General features: G+C 39.7%; 1 protein-coding gene across 1 annotated transcript in view; it reads left to right on the forward strand.

Moving 5' to 3' along the window:
- SVEP1 (sushi, von Willebrand factor type A, EGF and pentraxin domain containing 1) overlaps positions 1–13830 on the forward strand; it is a 171624-nt gene that overhangs the window by 99534 nt on the left and 58260 nt on the right. The window contains exons 25-35 of the mRNA XM_073226361.1: positions 1038–1195; positions 2050–2251; positions 4049–4224; positions 7229–7353; positions 8307–8430; positions 9172–9342; positions 10316–10489; positions 10911–11030; positions 12257–12433; positions 12655–12739; positions 13342–13533. Of these exons, the coding sequence (XP_073082462.1) occupies positions 1038–1195; positions 2050–2251; positions 4049–4224; positions 7229–7353; positions 8307–8430; positions 9172–9342; positions 10316–10489; positions 10911–11030; positions 12257–12433; positions 12655–12739; positions 13342–13533 (1704 nt within the window). The remainder of the gene's footprint in view (positions 1–1037; positions 1196–2049; positions 2252–4048; positions 4225–7228; positions 7354–8306; positions 8431–9171; positions 9343–10315; positions 10490–10910; positions 11031–12256; positions 12434–12654; positions 12740–13341; positions 13534–13830) is intronic.

Genomic DNA, 13830 nt, shown 5'->3' on the forward strand with positions numbered 1-13830 from the left:
TCTTCATAAAGAGTGATGCTGTTATGAACATTTGTTACAAGTGGCCTTGTGCACCTGTGCAGTAATTTCCTAGGGAACCTAACTAGAAATGGACATACAGGGCTCTGGGAGTACAAACCCTTCGCTTCCCTTGGCATTACCAAACTGTAGTCCTACTCACCATATGAGATTTGGCATTTCACACCATTGTCAGCATTTCACATTATCAGGTATACTTTCCATTCTGATAGGTTTAAATGGTTTGTTCCATACCACAGAGACTATATCACATACTGATTAAGAATAGGCACTTGGAAAAAAAAAAAAAGAATAGGCACTCAGTTAGATTCAAAATCCTACTCCACCGCTTGATAAAAAGAGAACTTGGGCAAGTTAACCTCTCTGAGCTACAGTTTACTCATCTGTAAAATGGAAGTACTAATATTACCTCATTGTTATGAAGATTGGGTTAATGTATATAATACATTAGAATAACATGTGAACTTTGTGTATTTTCCTAGCACTTCTGTGATGTCCCTGAAAGAAACTCCCAATGTGTGTGAATACTTCCCCTTGACTACCACCACTTTCTGTTCTACCTTTGTTACTACAACATTTTAAATGTATGTTGTCTTAAATAGGTCTAATTATATGAATTAAAAAAGTAACTTAACAGTTAAAGCACTATTTTGACATTGAAAATATGTTTCAGCATTTCAGGGTTTTTTTAATTCAGTTTATTTAAGCAAACAAGCAGAAAATATTTCACCCGTTTCTCCCACCTGCCCCCATCCCCTACCTCTGGCAAGCACCAATCTGTTCTCTGCATCTATGAGCTTAGTTTTATATATTTTTAAATATGTTTACTTATTTATTTACATATATATATATATATATACACACACACACACACATTTTTTAAATTTCACATGTAAAAGAAATCACAGCAGCATTTCAGTTTTCAGAGTCTTTTGAGACAGTGCTGTCATAAATGGAAGACTTCCCCTAATGCATTTCTGCAGTTGTTGTCATTGTTATAAAATTTTATATTCTTTCAGGTGCCAATGTGCAGCAGGCTACACAGGGCCATACTGTGAACTGAACATCAACGAATGTCAGTCCAACCCATGTAGAAACCAGGCCACCTGTGTGGATGAACTAAACTCATACAGTTGTAAATGTCAGCCAGGATTTTCAGGGAGCAGGTGTGAAACAGGTATATATGAACTCAGTGTTATTAATAACAATGCTGAAAATGGTGATAGAATAACAATGTCACTTTTTACCTACACCAAGCACCTGTATACCAATAACTATACTAAGCATTTTGTAATTATTTAATCTTCATAGCCATCCAGTAAACTATGTAATATTTTCCCCAATAGCAAAATGAGGAAATTGAAGCTTAAAGAAGAAGGGGAGGGGGAATGGAGAAAACTGAATAAGCAGAACTCTTCACATCCTACATGTTTAGAAAGGACACTTTGAAAAGCTTCCCTTGGCATTGGAAAGGACACTGAAAAGCCACTTGGTGTAGGAGGTCAGAGTCCATGGACATGTTTGTGAATCAGTGTTAAAGTACTTTCTCAGGGATTCAGGACTTTTGGTTTATTGAGTCGGCTATGCAGGATTGGGGCAGAGCTCATGAAATAGGGAAAATCTATAACCTGGAGTAGAGATAGAACGTTGCCCTTGCAGTTACCTTTTCTCTCTCCTGCAGCATTAGTCACTCCACTCTACTGAGTCAATCCCAACAGCATACAGACATGCTTTAGAGTCTCATCTTTAATAACTTCCCAATTCCACCTCTCCAACTACTTCCTTTTCCTCTGCTTCCTTTCACTACTGAGTGCTTTTCCTATCTTAAATACTCATTGATTATTAAATCTAAAAGAATGTGTTATATTTTAGAAATAATGTATTTAATTTAGAAACTGCTTCTAAGATCATCACATTTACTGAAATGAGCTTTTTTGACAGTAGTACCTGCTGCTACCTGCTGCTTACCTTAGACACTTGAAAAATGTCTTGCAAATACCACAGCCTGCACACTTTTTTAATTTGTTGCAGAACAGTCTACAGGTTTTAACCTGGACTTTGAAGTCTCTGGTATCTATGGTTATGTCATGTTAGATGGCATGCTTCCATCTCTCCATGCTGTAACCTGTGCATTCTGGATGAAATCTTCTGACATCACCAACTATGGAACGCCCATCTCCTATGCAGTGGAGAATGGCAGCGACAATACCTTCCTCCTGACCGATTATAATGGGTAAGCAGAAATGTCAGGAAGCCCATGCTTTGGATCTTATTCTGGCACCACGTTAGAACCGACACTGGGGATGGAGGATGAAGGAGCAGGGGCATCAGGTACTCCAACAGGACAGTAGAGTGACAATAATCAAATAGAGCATCTGGAAAAGTTTTGTAAGAAAGCACAGTTCCAGTGATAATACCTTACACATGTATTATGTTTAGCTATTTACAAAGTATTTCCATATGTATTGCTTCATTTGATTTTCACAATGATCTGAGAAACTAGTGCCCATTTTATAGACAGCAAAACAAAGTCTCAGAGAGACTACATGATTTGCCCAAAATCTCACACTCTGGGAGTGACAGAGCTAAGTCTCAGACTCTGACCCTTAAGACTGTTGTTCCTTCTATTACATGTAAGAGCCTCCAAGGGTAAAGGGATTTCAGTGACATTATTGACTCACAGGAGACACATGTATTGAATATGAAAGTCTACAAGATTGATTGATTGATTGATTTGTTTGTTTATTTATTTATTTTTGGATCAGTTCATTCTACCTGCAGAGCCCATCCCTCTGGGCTGCCAGAAAAATCAATCAGCTAAATCCCACAGAGTTTTGCTTAAGAGCGACAGACGTAGACAACGACTTCCATCACTGGTCATCTGTCCACACTGCTCATCCTTGAGCTATGCTCTCCCTCAGCCTCTGTGGTCTCTTCAGAACCATTGCTCTTTGCTATGTGAGATCCTTGGCAAGGCTGAGCTTTCAGGCCTTCAGTCTAGACAGATTCTGTGGTGCACAACGTGGCCATTTTCTCTCAGAGCCACCCAAATTGTGTGGCCCGTTGCTCCTGAACAGGCTACAACCCTCAGAGACTCACTCTTTCCTCTCCTCAGTCACTGATACTCTATTTGGTGGAAATCTCCCCATCTTCACACCCTGTTCTTCTTAGTGGACTTGAACTTACAGAAACAATATCCAAGCAATATGCAAAAACCTCCCCTGAAGCAAAATAAGTAGAGAGAATTTGCCTGCTCTCATAGGGGAAGCAAAGTAGGAAAACACAGAGGGGAAACAATATTATAAAAATAGCCTTTTTTCATAAACATCTTTGAATAGGACCTGAGAAGATGTTGGGAGAGGTATTAAATGAGTTATCTTCTTTATCAGCTTTCCCTAATCTTTTCTTTTTCTCCATTTGGTTTTGAAGATATTCCACTTTAACCTGCTTAGTGCCTTTGACATGTCTTTAAGTGACACGGTTGTTGGACTCCTCCTGTGGTGGGTCACCTCTGTTCAGTTCCAGTCATTCTTTTTTTGAATTGACACTTTGCCATGTGACTGCTTTGGCAACCGAGGGACAGTACTTACTTTCTATGAGGCCCCTGAAGTGTACGCCTGGTCTTAGAAACATACACTCTAGAGGAAGGAAAACAGGCTGATATTTACATGACTCTCATTCCATTCCTCTGGGCTTGCTCTCTGCAGAATGGAAAGTTGGTGAGTTATCTCAAACTGACCTGACTTCTCTCAGCGCAGCCTAAGACTATTTCCTACTCCTCCGTGCTTTAGTAACACAAAGCAGTTTTCACTAAGCTACAATAAAGTGTAATTAGTAAGCCAGATCTGGTTCTATGCAATAGAAAAAGAGAAATGGAGGGTGAAATGGAGAAAAGGAAGTAATGGTTTCATACGCAGTGCTTCACCCACAAAAAAAGATAAAGAAGGAAAAGAAGAAAAATAGTAACATGCCCCGCAGATGGGATTACATCATATGACTGATGACTGTATCCCCTGGCATCTTTCTGCAGCTGGGTTCTTTATGTGAATGGCAAGGAAAGGATAACAAACTGTCCCTCTGTCAATGACGGCAGTTGGCATCATATTGCAATCACTTGGACAAGTGCTGACGGAGCCTGGAAAGTCTACATCGATGGGAAGTTATCTGATGGTGGTGTGGGCCTCTCTGTTGGTTCGGCCATCCCTGGTATGTCTCAGCTGAAGGAATATAATTCTGCTAAATGCTCGAGGTGATGGTGCTTAGATGAGCATGAAGTTTGCCAGCTTTGTTGTCCTTGGCAAAGGTCAACAGTTAGACAAAGATTAATAGTCATCTCTCCTATTTACTATCCCTGATTGTCCAGACTGGGAGTAATTACAGAATTGTCCTAGGGGAGCTGTATGACTCTCTGTGCAACAAATGTCTCTGAGGATCTATATTAAGACTACCGAGAAGCATGCTGAACTCACACCGAGTGGTTGCCAAATGGTCTTCCAGGGAGATTAATTGCTGGTGTTTTTTATTTGTTGGTTTTGTTTTGTTTTGTGATCAGTACACACAGTATCTAAATGTATTCAGTGTATAAGCTGGAACATGCCTAATATGATCTGTCTTTTATGCCGTTTTTCAAGTAGAACTCAAACTTTCTCTAAAAATAGTTTTTGAAAAATATTCAGAGAGTTTTAGATTGAAGGAATGCAGCAGTACCAGGTGATCCAGAGATCTCAGTATTGAACACAGCAAAAAGCTTGCTCTATTTAGATCCTTTGCGACATATGTTATATGAGGAGGAATGGTTGGAATGGTATAGTAAACAACAAAACATTCAAAGTATTTCAACAGGAAGTGGCATTATCCAATAAGGTGGATGGTGGTTCTTTTTTGTGTTTAATTTTGAGCTCTCTTTTCTCTGGATGGTAGGATCATAGGTGGCTTTTATTTTCTCCTTTATTCTTTTCTGATATTTACATAATGAACATATACTTTTATTATGGTAAAAAAAAAGAGCATTTCTATCTTTAAAAAATTAAACCCTGATGGAAGAGTGGGAAATAGGTTAAAGGAATAGGAAAATAAAGCAAGAACACTGGTAATATCCACCCAGGGGGATGGTTGTCTGATCACAGCAATAAGAATGAATTGGAGTCTGTAAATATTGCAAAGCTCCAATTGACAGAGCTGAGATGTCTGTTAGCTCAGGAATTCTAGGGACAGGACAAGTATCAGAGCAGGGGTCAGGGTCAGGAGGATATTTTGTATTTGGTTTTAGAAACACTGAGTTTGAATTATAATCACAGGAATACATGCAGCTAAAAACATAGGTTGATACCACTTTATATGAAATTAACAACACTGTGTTTAGTGATGGGATCTGATTGGCAAGGACTCAGCAGAGTGGACACTCTATTATAGAGTCCTGACAAATGAGAACATTGATACCACCTTTCTGGGAGGCAAGTTAGAAACTTTCATCAAGAGCCTTCGAGGAATCCTTTTCATACAACCAACACAACCAACAATTCAACTACCAGGAGTCAATCTAAAGTAAATAATCAGTGATCTGAACAAATACTTAGGTAACAATATATTTATCTCAGTGTTATTTTAATACTGAACTTGGAAGCAACTCCAGTATCCAATAAGAATGATTGTTCAATTAATTAATTAAGCAGATTAAATTAAGTTTAAATGATTAAGTAGATAACAGCATATGATATAATAGTTATTAAAGCTCATGAAACAAGAACACATTCAAGAAAAGTGAGATTCAGGTATCATATATACTATGATCCTGAGTTGTGTGTTTTAAAATGTCTCACACACACATGCACATATACTTCAAAAATTATAGAAACAAAAATAAATCCTAGAAGGAAATACACAAAGCTGTTAAGTGATTTTTTTCTGGGTAAGAGGAATTGTTCATACTTTATTTTTTTTCAAATTTCCTTCCTTGCAGCTGTATCAATTTTTAAGTAATTTATAAGAAAAAGATGTAGGTTGAGAAATCTTGAAAGAGGGATGTGCCGACATTGATTGACAGATGAGCAAGATGAGGTGAGATTAGCTGAAGGAAGAAGAGAGGGGGCAGGGATGGAACCCTGGGTGCACCCATGTCTAAGAGGCAGCTAGGAAATGGAGGCTGATAACAGAAAAGTTCAAGGGAAACCAGGAAAGGACATGCTCACGCAAACCAAGTGGAATCAGTCAGGGTCCTGGCAGGAAACAGGTGGCATGCACAACTGAAGAGACTTTAATAAAGGCACTATTTTTAAAGGTATAGGCAGGGTTAAGAGGACCAAATATGACAGTAAAACACCCCATGACTAGCAATCATGGGATGTTACAGGAGATGGGCCTGAAATGGCAAGAAGCAGGAGTCATCGCCAGAATTTAGGCAACCTTGTCATGACAGAGAGAAATCACCCAGCGAGAGCAATGACGTTAGACAGAGGAAAGCAACCAGCGACAACGTGGTGCCTGGGAGAAAGGTGCCCAGAAACTGTACTTCTCTTTCATCCCACTTTCTACCCTCGGGCTGGTTCCATGGCCAGCCACAAACAAAAGCCGGAACAAAGAGAACAGGTGGAGCAGTTCTTAGGTGTCAACCTTTGGGAGGGACACAAAGCAGAGTGGAGAAGGGTGAAAGGTAGCTCTGAAGGGGCAAACACAGACCATCCGGTACCTCCAGGAAGGACACGTCATTAGAACAAAATGGTAACTAGAAACAGATGGCACAGAGAAGTCACCAGAGGTGAATACTGAAGGTTCTCCACTGAATTTAGCAACCAGGCCACCACTGACAACTTGAGAAGTCACCTTGGAATTGGTGGTAGACACTTAAAGCACTGTAAGCTTAAGAATAAGAAAATGAAGAGCAGCAACTGGTAGTCTTGTTACGGAGGGTAATTTCTGGAAGAAAGGACACAAAATGGGACCTACCGATTTTGCTGGCATAAAATATTATGTGCATATATATGTACATATGTGGTTTTTATAGTTAAATATTTGTAAATACAATGTAATTCCAATATAATACTAAATCTTCTCTGACAGTTTTTAAGTTACATAAAACATTGAATAAAACATGCAGTTCACCGGTTTTCCCTATTATACTTAAATATTGATAGTGCTTTCGTTAAGTTAGCATTTTAGGAATACAAAACAATCAGGCCACTTTTCCTCCTTGTTTCTCTCCTTTTCTCTTTAGGTGGTGGTGCATTAGTTCTTGGGCAAGAGCAAGACAAAAAAGGAGAGGGATTCAACCCAGCTGAGTCTTTTGTGGGCTCCATAAGCCAGCTCAACTTCTGGGACTATGTCCTGTCTCCACAGCAGGTCAATTCCATTTTCAGTGTATGACAGTAATGAGATGCAAAGGTACAAACCTAGTAAAAAATGTGAACAGCCTAATGATGCCGTGTCTTATTGCAACGTCAGGGTTTTTGGAATTTTCCACCAATGTCCTTTGATGCTCTGGTCGTAGACTTGGCAAGGTAGACATTATCTACCTTTCAATGAATCCCCTTTTCAGTTTCTTGGTGATGTCTTTAAATGGTATTCAACATGATTATTTTATAACATTTTCTGATTTCAGAACTGTAAAGAACCAAAGAGATAATACTTTCCATGCCTCTAAAGCTGCAAAAATGTAGGGCTGGCCCAAGATCATGCATAGAAAGTAGTAGATGAGCTAGTGGTTCAAGCCAATCTGGAGCCCAGCAGCCTGGGTTCAAGTCCCATGAACTTGTGGTGATGATTTTGGGAATGTTACTCCATCTCTCTGCACTTCCGTTTTCTTATCTGTGAAAGATAAACAGAACTGCCTAGAGGAGTATTGGCAAGTTTGAACAAAATACTGCATGTACAATTGAGGTATTTCTTGGCACATAGTAAGGGCTTCATGAATGTTTGCCCTTATGATTACAGGGCAGGACTTGGCTGAGCCTTGTTCCTCCCCTCTACATCCAAGAGAGGAGACAGGGGAAGAGGGAACCTCTATAACACCTTAGCAAACTGCAAGGCTATAGACAGGAAATTCTATGTGTAGAACTGCAGAATTCCCAGCAACAGTGAAATGTTTGGGAGACGGAATGGTGAGGGTGGAAGGGAGAGACAGAGAGAGAACAGAACTTTCATGTGGCCGTGGAATCACACAGTACAAAAGTCTGCTTCCCTCCACCATCAGGCCAAAAAAATGTGTGAATGTTTTCAAAAGGACTAAATTAAGATATAACAACTCTGTCTTACTGAAACAAGGTTTATCTAAAGACGTGTTTTCAATCTTTCAGGTGAAATCACTGGCTACCTCATGCCCAGAGGAACTCAGTAAAGGAAATGTGTTAGCCTGGCCTGATTTCCTGTCTGGAATTGTGGGGAAAGTGAAGATCGATTCCAAGAGCATATTCTGTTCTGGTTAGAATGCCCTTCTTCCATAGAATTGCCATCTCTTGACTGTTCTGGGGTTTTCTAGCGAGAGGAGACAATTCAAAATTCTCTAGTGGTCAAATAATATGTGCCTCTTAGTCTGTTTAACTAGTAATTCATTTTTACCCTACCCTCATCCAAGGGACTTATCTTTTTATAAATACTTAAATACATTCACTATAAGAGAGTACAAATTAATTGTGGTGGAAACCTGGACAAAGGTAAAAAAGGATTAGGAAAATAGGGTGAGAGGAAGGATATGGTTCATTTTTTAAATACCCACCGAAGTTCTCTCCTCTTGTTTGAGATGGGGTGCTCAGCTCTGTACTCCCAGCAGCCATCTGAGGGCAGGTAGCACAGGAGAAAAGCAAGTGCACATTACAGTCCACATGCTGAATAATCAGACTCAATGTATTTAAACAAGTTTCTGAAAACTTACTGGAATTCAAGGTTTTAAAAACTTACGAAACATTTCATAAATATTCCTAAAATAACCATTTTTTACTTTAAAAAAAATTCAGCAGACTTCTGCTGAAAGAAAGTTGTTCATTGACTCAAATAGCTTTTCTCATGATTCTGCTTGCCAATGATCTGGTCGTGTGTTACCTCATTGTAGTATCAACAGACTGGCTCTCAGCTGCTCGTACAACACAGGATTTGAAACCTTTGGCCTGAGGATGCTGTCACTCTGTTGCTGATGAGCTCTGTGCCTGTGTTCTTTGCCCTCAGATTGCCCACCTTTAGAAGGATCGGTACCTCATCTGCGATCTGCATCAGAAGACTTAAAGCCAGGCTCCAAAATCAGTCTGTTCTGCGATCCAGGCTTCCAGATGGTTGGGAATGCCGTGCAGTACTGCCTGAATCAAGGGCAGTGGACACAACCACTCCCACACTGTGAACGTGAGCTGCCTTTGTTAAAGCCGCTTCCTAGCTCTTGAAAAAGATCTGAACCATAAGAACAGTTTTCAGGAATGCTAGATAAGAGCTAGATATTTCATGATAGCAAATACAGCAACTATTCACTTAATTCTTCCTTCATGTGATGAACTTTGTGGGGCACCATGAGGGAGGTGGGTGATGAAGACCCAAAGAGGTCAGGCACCCCAGGGAGGACAAGGGACTGGATGAAAGGGAAAGACAGAAGTCCATGCTGGAGCCTAAAGGCAGCTGGGCCATTGGTGGGTGGGGAAACAGGAAAAGATCTCTTGAGTTGGGGGCATCCATTCGTCCATTTATTCAACAATTTTTAAAGCACCTACTATATGCTAGACACCAATCTAAGGTCTGGAGATGCAGCAGTTGGAAAAAATCTCTCTTCTTACGGAGTTTACGTTAGAGGAAGAAAGACAGCAAATAATAAGTAAACGTTATTTATTTGTAGTAAGTAAGAATAGCAAGAGCCAGAATTAAAGGATATGGCGAGAAATTAAGCTGAGAAGGGAAATAAAGAGGTTGGGTAGTAGCAAGATTGCTGTTTTGGACAGGGTGATCAGGAAAGTTTCTCCGGTGCATCTATTCCCACCTGACATATCATATACTTACGTGTTGCTTGTCTCTCTAATCCCACCAATTAGTTAACCCACAAGGCAGTGATTTCATCTTTTTGATTAGTTACTATAAAAACCTTAACACCTTCAAGTGTCCAACAGGACCTCCATAAATACTTTAATTAATGAATCGCATGCCTATGAGAAGCCAGACACTATACTAGATGCTTAGGGTATGGCCACAGCCTGCTACCATCCCTAGAATGCCCTAAGTCTAATGTTTGTGTGCAATGAAAAACTAACCAAACTGCTAACTTAATATAAATAAAATGTCCTCTGAACGTTTTCATACTAATGTGGTTGTGCTCTTCCTGGTCACATTACAGGCATCAGCTGTGGGGTGCCACCCACTTTGGAGAATGGCTTTTATTCAGCTGAGGACTTCCATGCTGGCAGCACAGTGACCTACCAGTGCAGCAATGGCTACTACTTGTTGGGTGACTCAAGGATGTTCTGTACAGATAACGGGAGCTGGAATGGCATTTCACCATCCTGCCTGGGTGAGATAAATCTTGGCAACTGCTCTGTGGGTTTATTCTGGCTCCATGGGAGGCATTCATTCCAAATTCCTGAGGCTCTCTTGTGGCATTCCTTCGCTGACTTCATCTCATCCCAGTAAGCTCTGGGCAAGTCATGGTAACAATGCAGCTGTCCCTAGAGGTGCCAAAAATGTTTAAAAATTTTACCAGGCTCAATATTAAGACTGTTCCTATCTATATCTGCCCTTCTATATACCCACTTATAAACTGGGAAAATAATAGCCCTTATTGCATATCTGCAATGTGATTATGACTATTTAAATTGCATAAATATATATATATAATATTATGCATTAAGTGATATGTGATAACATATTTTAAAATATTTGTTATATAAGAAATATCAATCAACGTCACTCTCTATAAACTGTCTTCATTTTAGATGTTGATGAATGTGCCGTCGGGTCAGACTGCAGTCAGTACGCTTCCTGCCTGAATACAAATGGATCCTATGTTTGCTCATGTATCCCACCCTACACCGGCGATGGTAAAAACTGTGCAGGTAACTAGTATATGGATAACTGGGAAGTCTATGTCAGTTTTTTTTTATTCAAGTATATATTTCAAATGGATATTTAAATACAAGACAATATTTTCGACTTTATAGGGCAGATGGAGAAGATCAACCATCTTAAAAAAGACACATTAGCAACAACTAAAGGTGCTTTAAATTAGCATTGTGCCCCTCCCAGTTCCCAGTTTCGGAAAAACAGAACTGGGGTCAGAACTCCATCATCAGAATGTTGAAACAATGTCTGCCTAGTACAAGAATAACAGAGCAGATTTAGAAGTATAATCAGTGGCCTCCACTGCTTCAGCTGAAACAGAGATCATCACGTCTTTGCTGTCAGAACGTTAGCTTTGCCTCAGCCACATAGAGGTCTGTCCCTGAAGCAAATGGACAACCTTCCTTACTACATCTCATTATTTTGTAATAACTTTGATAATACCAGCCCAGCTCTCAACCCATCAACATCTTTGTACATTTACTGGGAGGAAGCAACTACTAGAAAACAGTAAGACAGACAGAAAGTCAAGCAGAATTCTCAAAGCCAAGCCTTAAAATGACATGTTTTTTGAGAGGGTTTCATTTATATACATTGAAAGGCCTTGACTTTCATAGCCAGTATGACCTTCAGAAAGGTTGACTCAACCTTTTATTTTTATATTTTCCCTGTTTGAGAACTTAGGTATTATATGTGCTCCTCTTGTTCAATTCTACCGCTAATCTCGCTCTAACTTATTTCCCCTCCTAGAAGTGGTAGGTGACCCTAGATTTGGACGTGGGAAAGCTCATGGTCTGTAGTCTGTTTGGAAAGGGAGGCTGTGAAGCTCTCCTAAATCCACTGAGACACAGACTTTACATCAGCTTGAACTGCTCTCAACACTGCTTGTGAGGTTGGAGGACCTGAGGAGCAGAAGCTCTTCTAAGCCTTGCCCTGGCACAACCACTATTTCTCCAATAAACAACTCCCTTTTGGGCCAGATAAACTTTGTGTATTTTTGTTAGTCACCACTGTTTCAAAATACCGTTAGTTAAATGCCTGTTAAAAATATATTCTGGTCTGATGTCCAACATATCCCTGGCCTTTATGTATTCTCCTTTCAAAAGCATTTTTTGTCAATTTTTAGCTGATACCTTAACCATAGCGGAATTCTTTTGCTGTGACCCCTTCCATGGTTGTGGGAACACCATTTATTGTCCTGCAAAAACTGTTTTTTTTCAAGAACCCATAAAATGTAAGGCTCCAGGAAATCCAAAAAATGGCCACTCTTCTGGCGGGATCTATACTGTGGGTGCCGAAGTCACATTTTCCTGTGAGGAAGGACACCAGCTGATGGGAATAACCAAAATTACATGTTTGGAGTCCGGAGAATGGAGCCATCTGATACCATATTGTGAAGGTATGTTTAGTTAAGAGTACCATGTTTGCAGTGTTTGGCAATCCTAGAAGTTTAAGATGTAAAAATGTCAAGTATCATATCAATAGTCTTTGTATTTAAAACGCAACTACTAGGCTCATATTTAAATGTGACAAGAAAACACAGGGCTGTCCTTGGGTTTTTAGGGATTTTTGTACAAAACTAGCAAAGAAAAGCAATGTTTTTGTTCTTCCCCCTTTAAGCTGTTTCCTGTGGTACACCAGCTATTCCAGAAAACGGTGGCATTGACGGATCAGCATTTACCTATGGTAGCAAAGTTTTATATAGGTAAGTATCTAAGATTAAAACTATTGTAGGAGTTGTTGATAACATGCTGGCAGTGATATATAACACTGGAAGAAAGGGGGAAGAATTATCCCAGATGCTTTTTAATTAAAGTGGACTTAATTGAATTATGTGTAGGGTAAAGTAATCTAATCCATTAATCCAATGGTAGTCGTATCTAGAATCTAGCACCCCCTTGAGTGCTAGGGACTGAGATGGATGCCGTGGAGGAAGGCCCTGCAAGCTAATGAATATTCATTCTCGGTTATACGCTGGAGCTCTGGCTCCAAATTCAATATTTCCAGGACTTAGACTAGACTAGACCAAGAATTTGGTCTCTCAAACCAAGAATTTTCTATTGCAGTTGCAAAACCAAGACCCATCCTGGAGACAAACCAAATCCTTAATCTTTCTCCTTGTCACCCACCAAGAGTTCTGTGGGGAAAATGTACAGTATTCAACCTTGAAAAAAATTATTTAAGTAGCAAAAAAACCAGAACTCTTCCAATATGTGCAATTTCTCAGTATTTTTGGAGGTTTGGGCACAGATAACATGTTGCAAAATAAAGCAAATTATAGTCTGAATCTTTTTCTGTCCTCTTTAGGTGTAATAAAGGACATACTCTAGATGGAGATAAAGAATCATCCTGTCTTGCGAGTGGTTCTTGGAGTCATGCTCCTCCTGTGTGTGAACTGGTCAAGTGTTCTCACCCCGAAAACATAAATAATGGGAAATACATTCTGAGTGGGCTTACTTACCTTTCTACTGCATTGTATTCGTGTGAGAGTGGATACAGGTAAAGCCCATAGGCACCAGCCAAGCTTCTCACAATCCCCTGTTATTCATTATTTACTCAGGAGGTTTCATTTGTATATGACTAGCTGACTTTAAATTCAGATTTCTAAAAGCAAAAGATATTTTCAAATTCATGTGCTTCCTGAGGCCTAGCTTATAGTAAGTGCCCAGGAAACTATTCCATCCAACTTTGATGCTGGGAGCTCTAGTTCAATTGCTGTAAACATTCATCCATTCAACACAAAAGCAAACTAATGCCTGGATTTTTTTCCATAAGCAATTTACCAAGCTTATAGTC

This window comes from Manis javanica, chromosome 2 (assembly GCF_040802235.1).
Source record: "Manis javanica isolate MJ-LG chromosome 2, MJ_LKY, whole genome shotgun sequence".
In the NCBI taxonomy this organism is placed as follows: domain Eukaryota; kingdom Metazoa; phylum Chordata; class Mammalia; order Pholidota; family Manidae; genus Manis; species Manis javanica.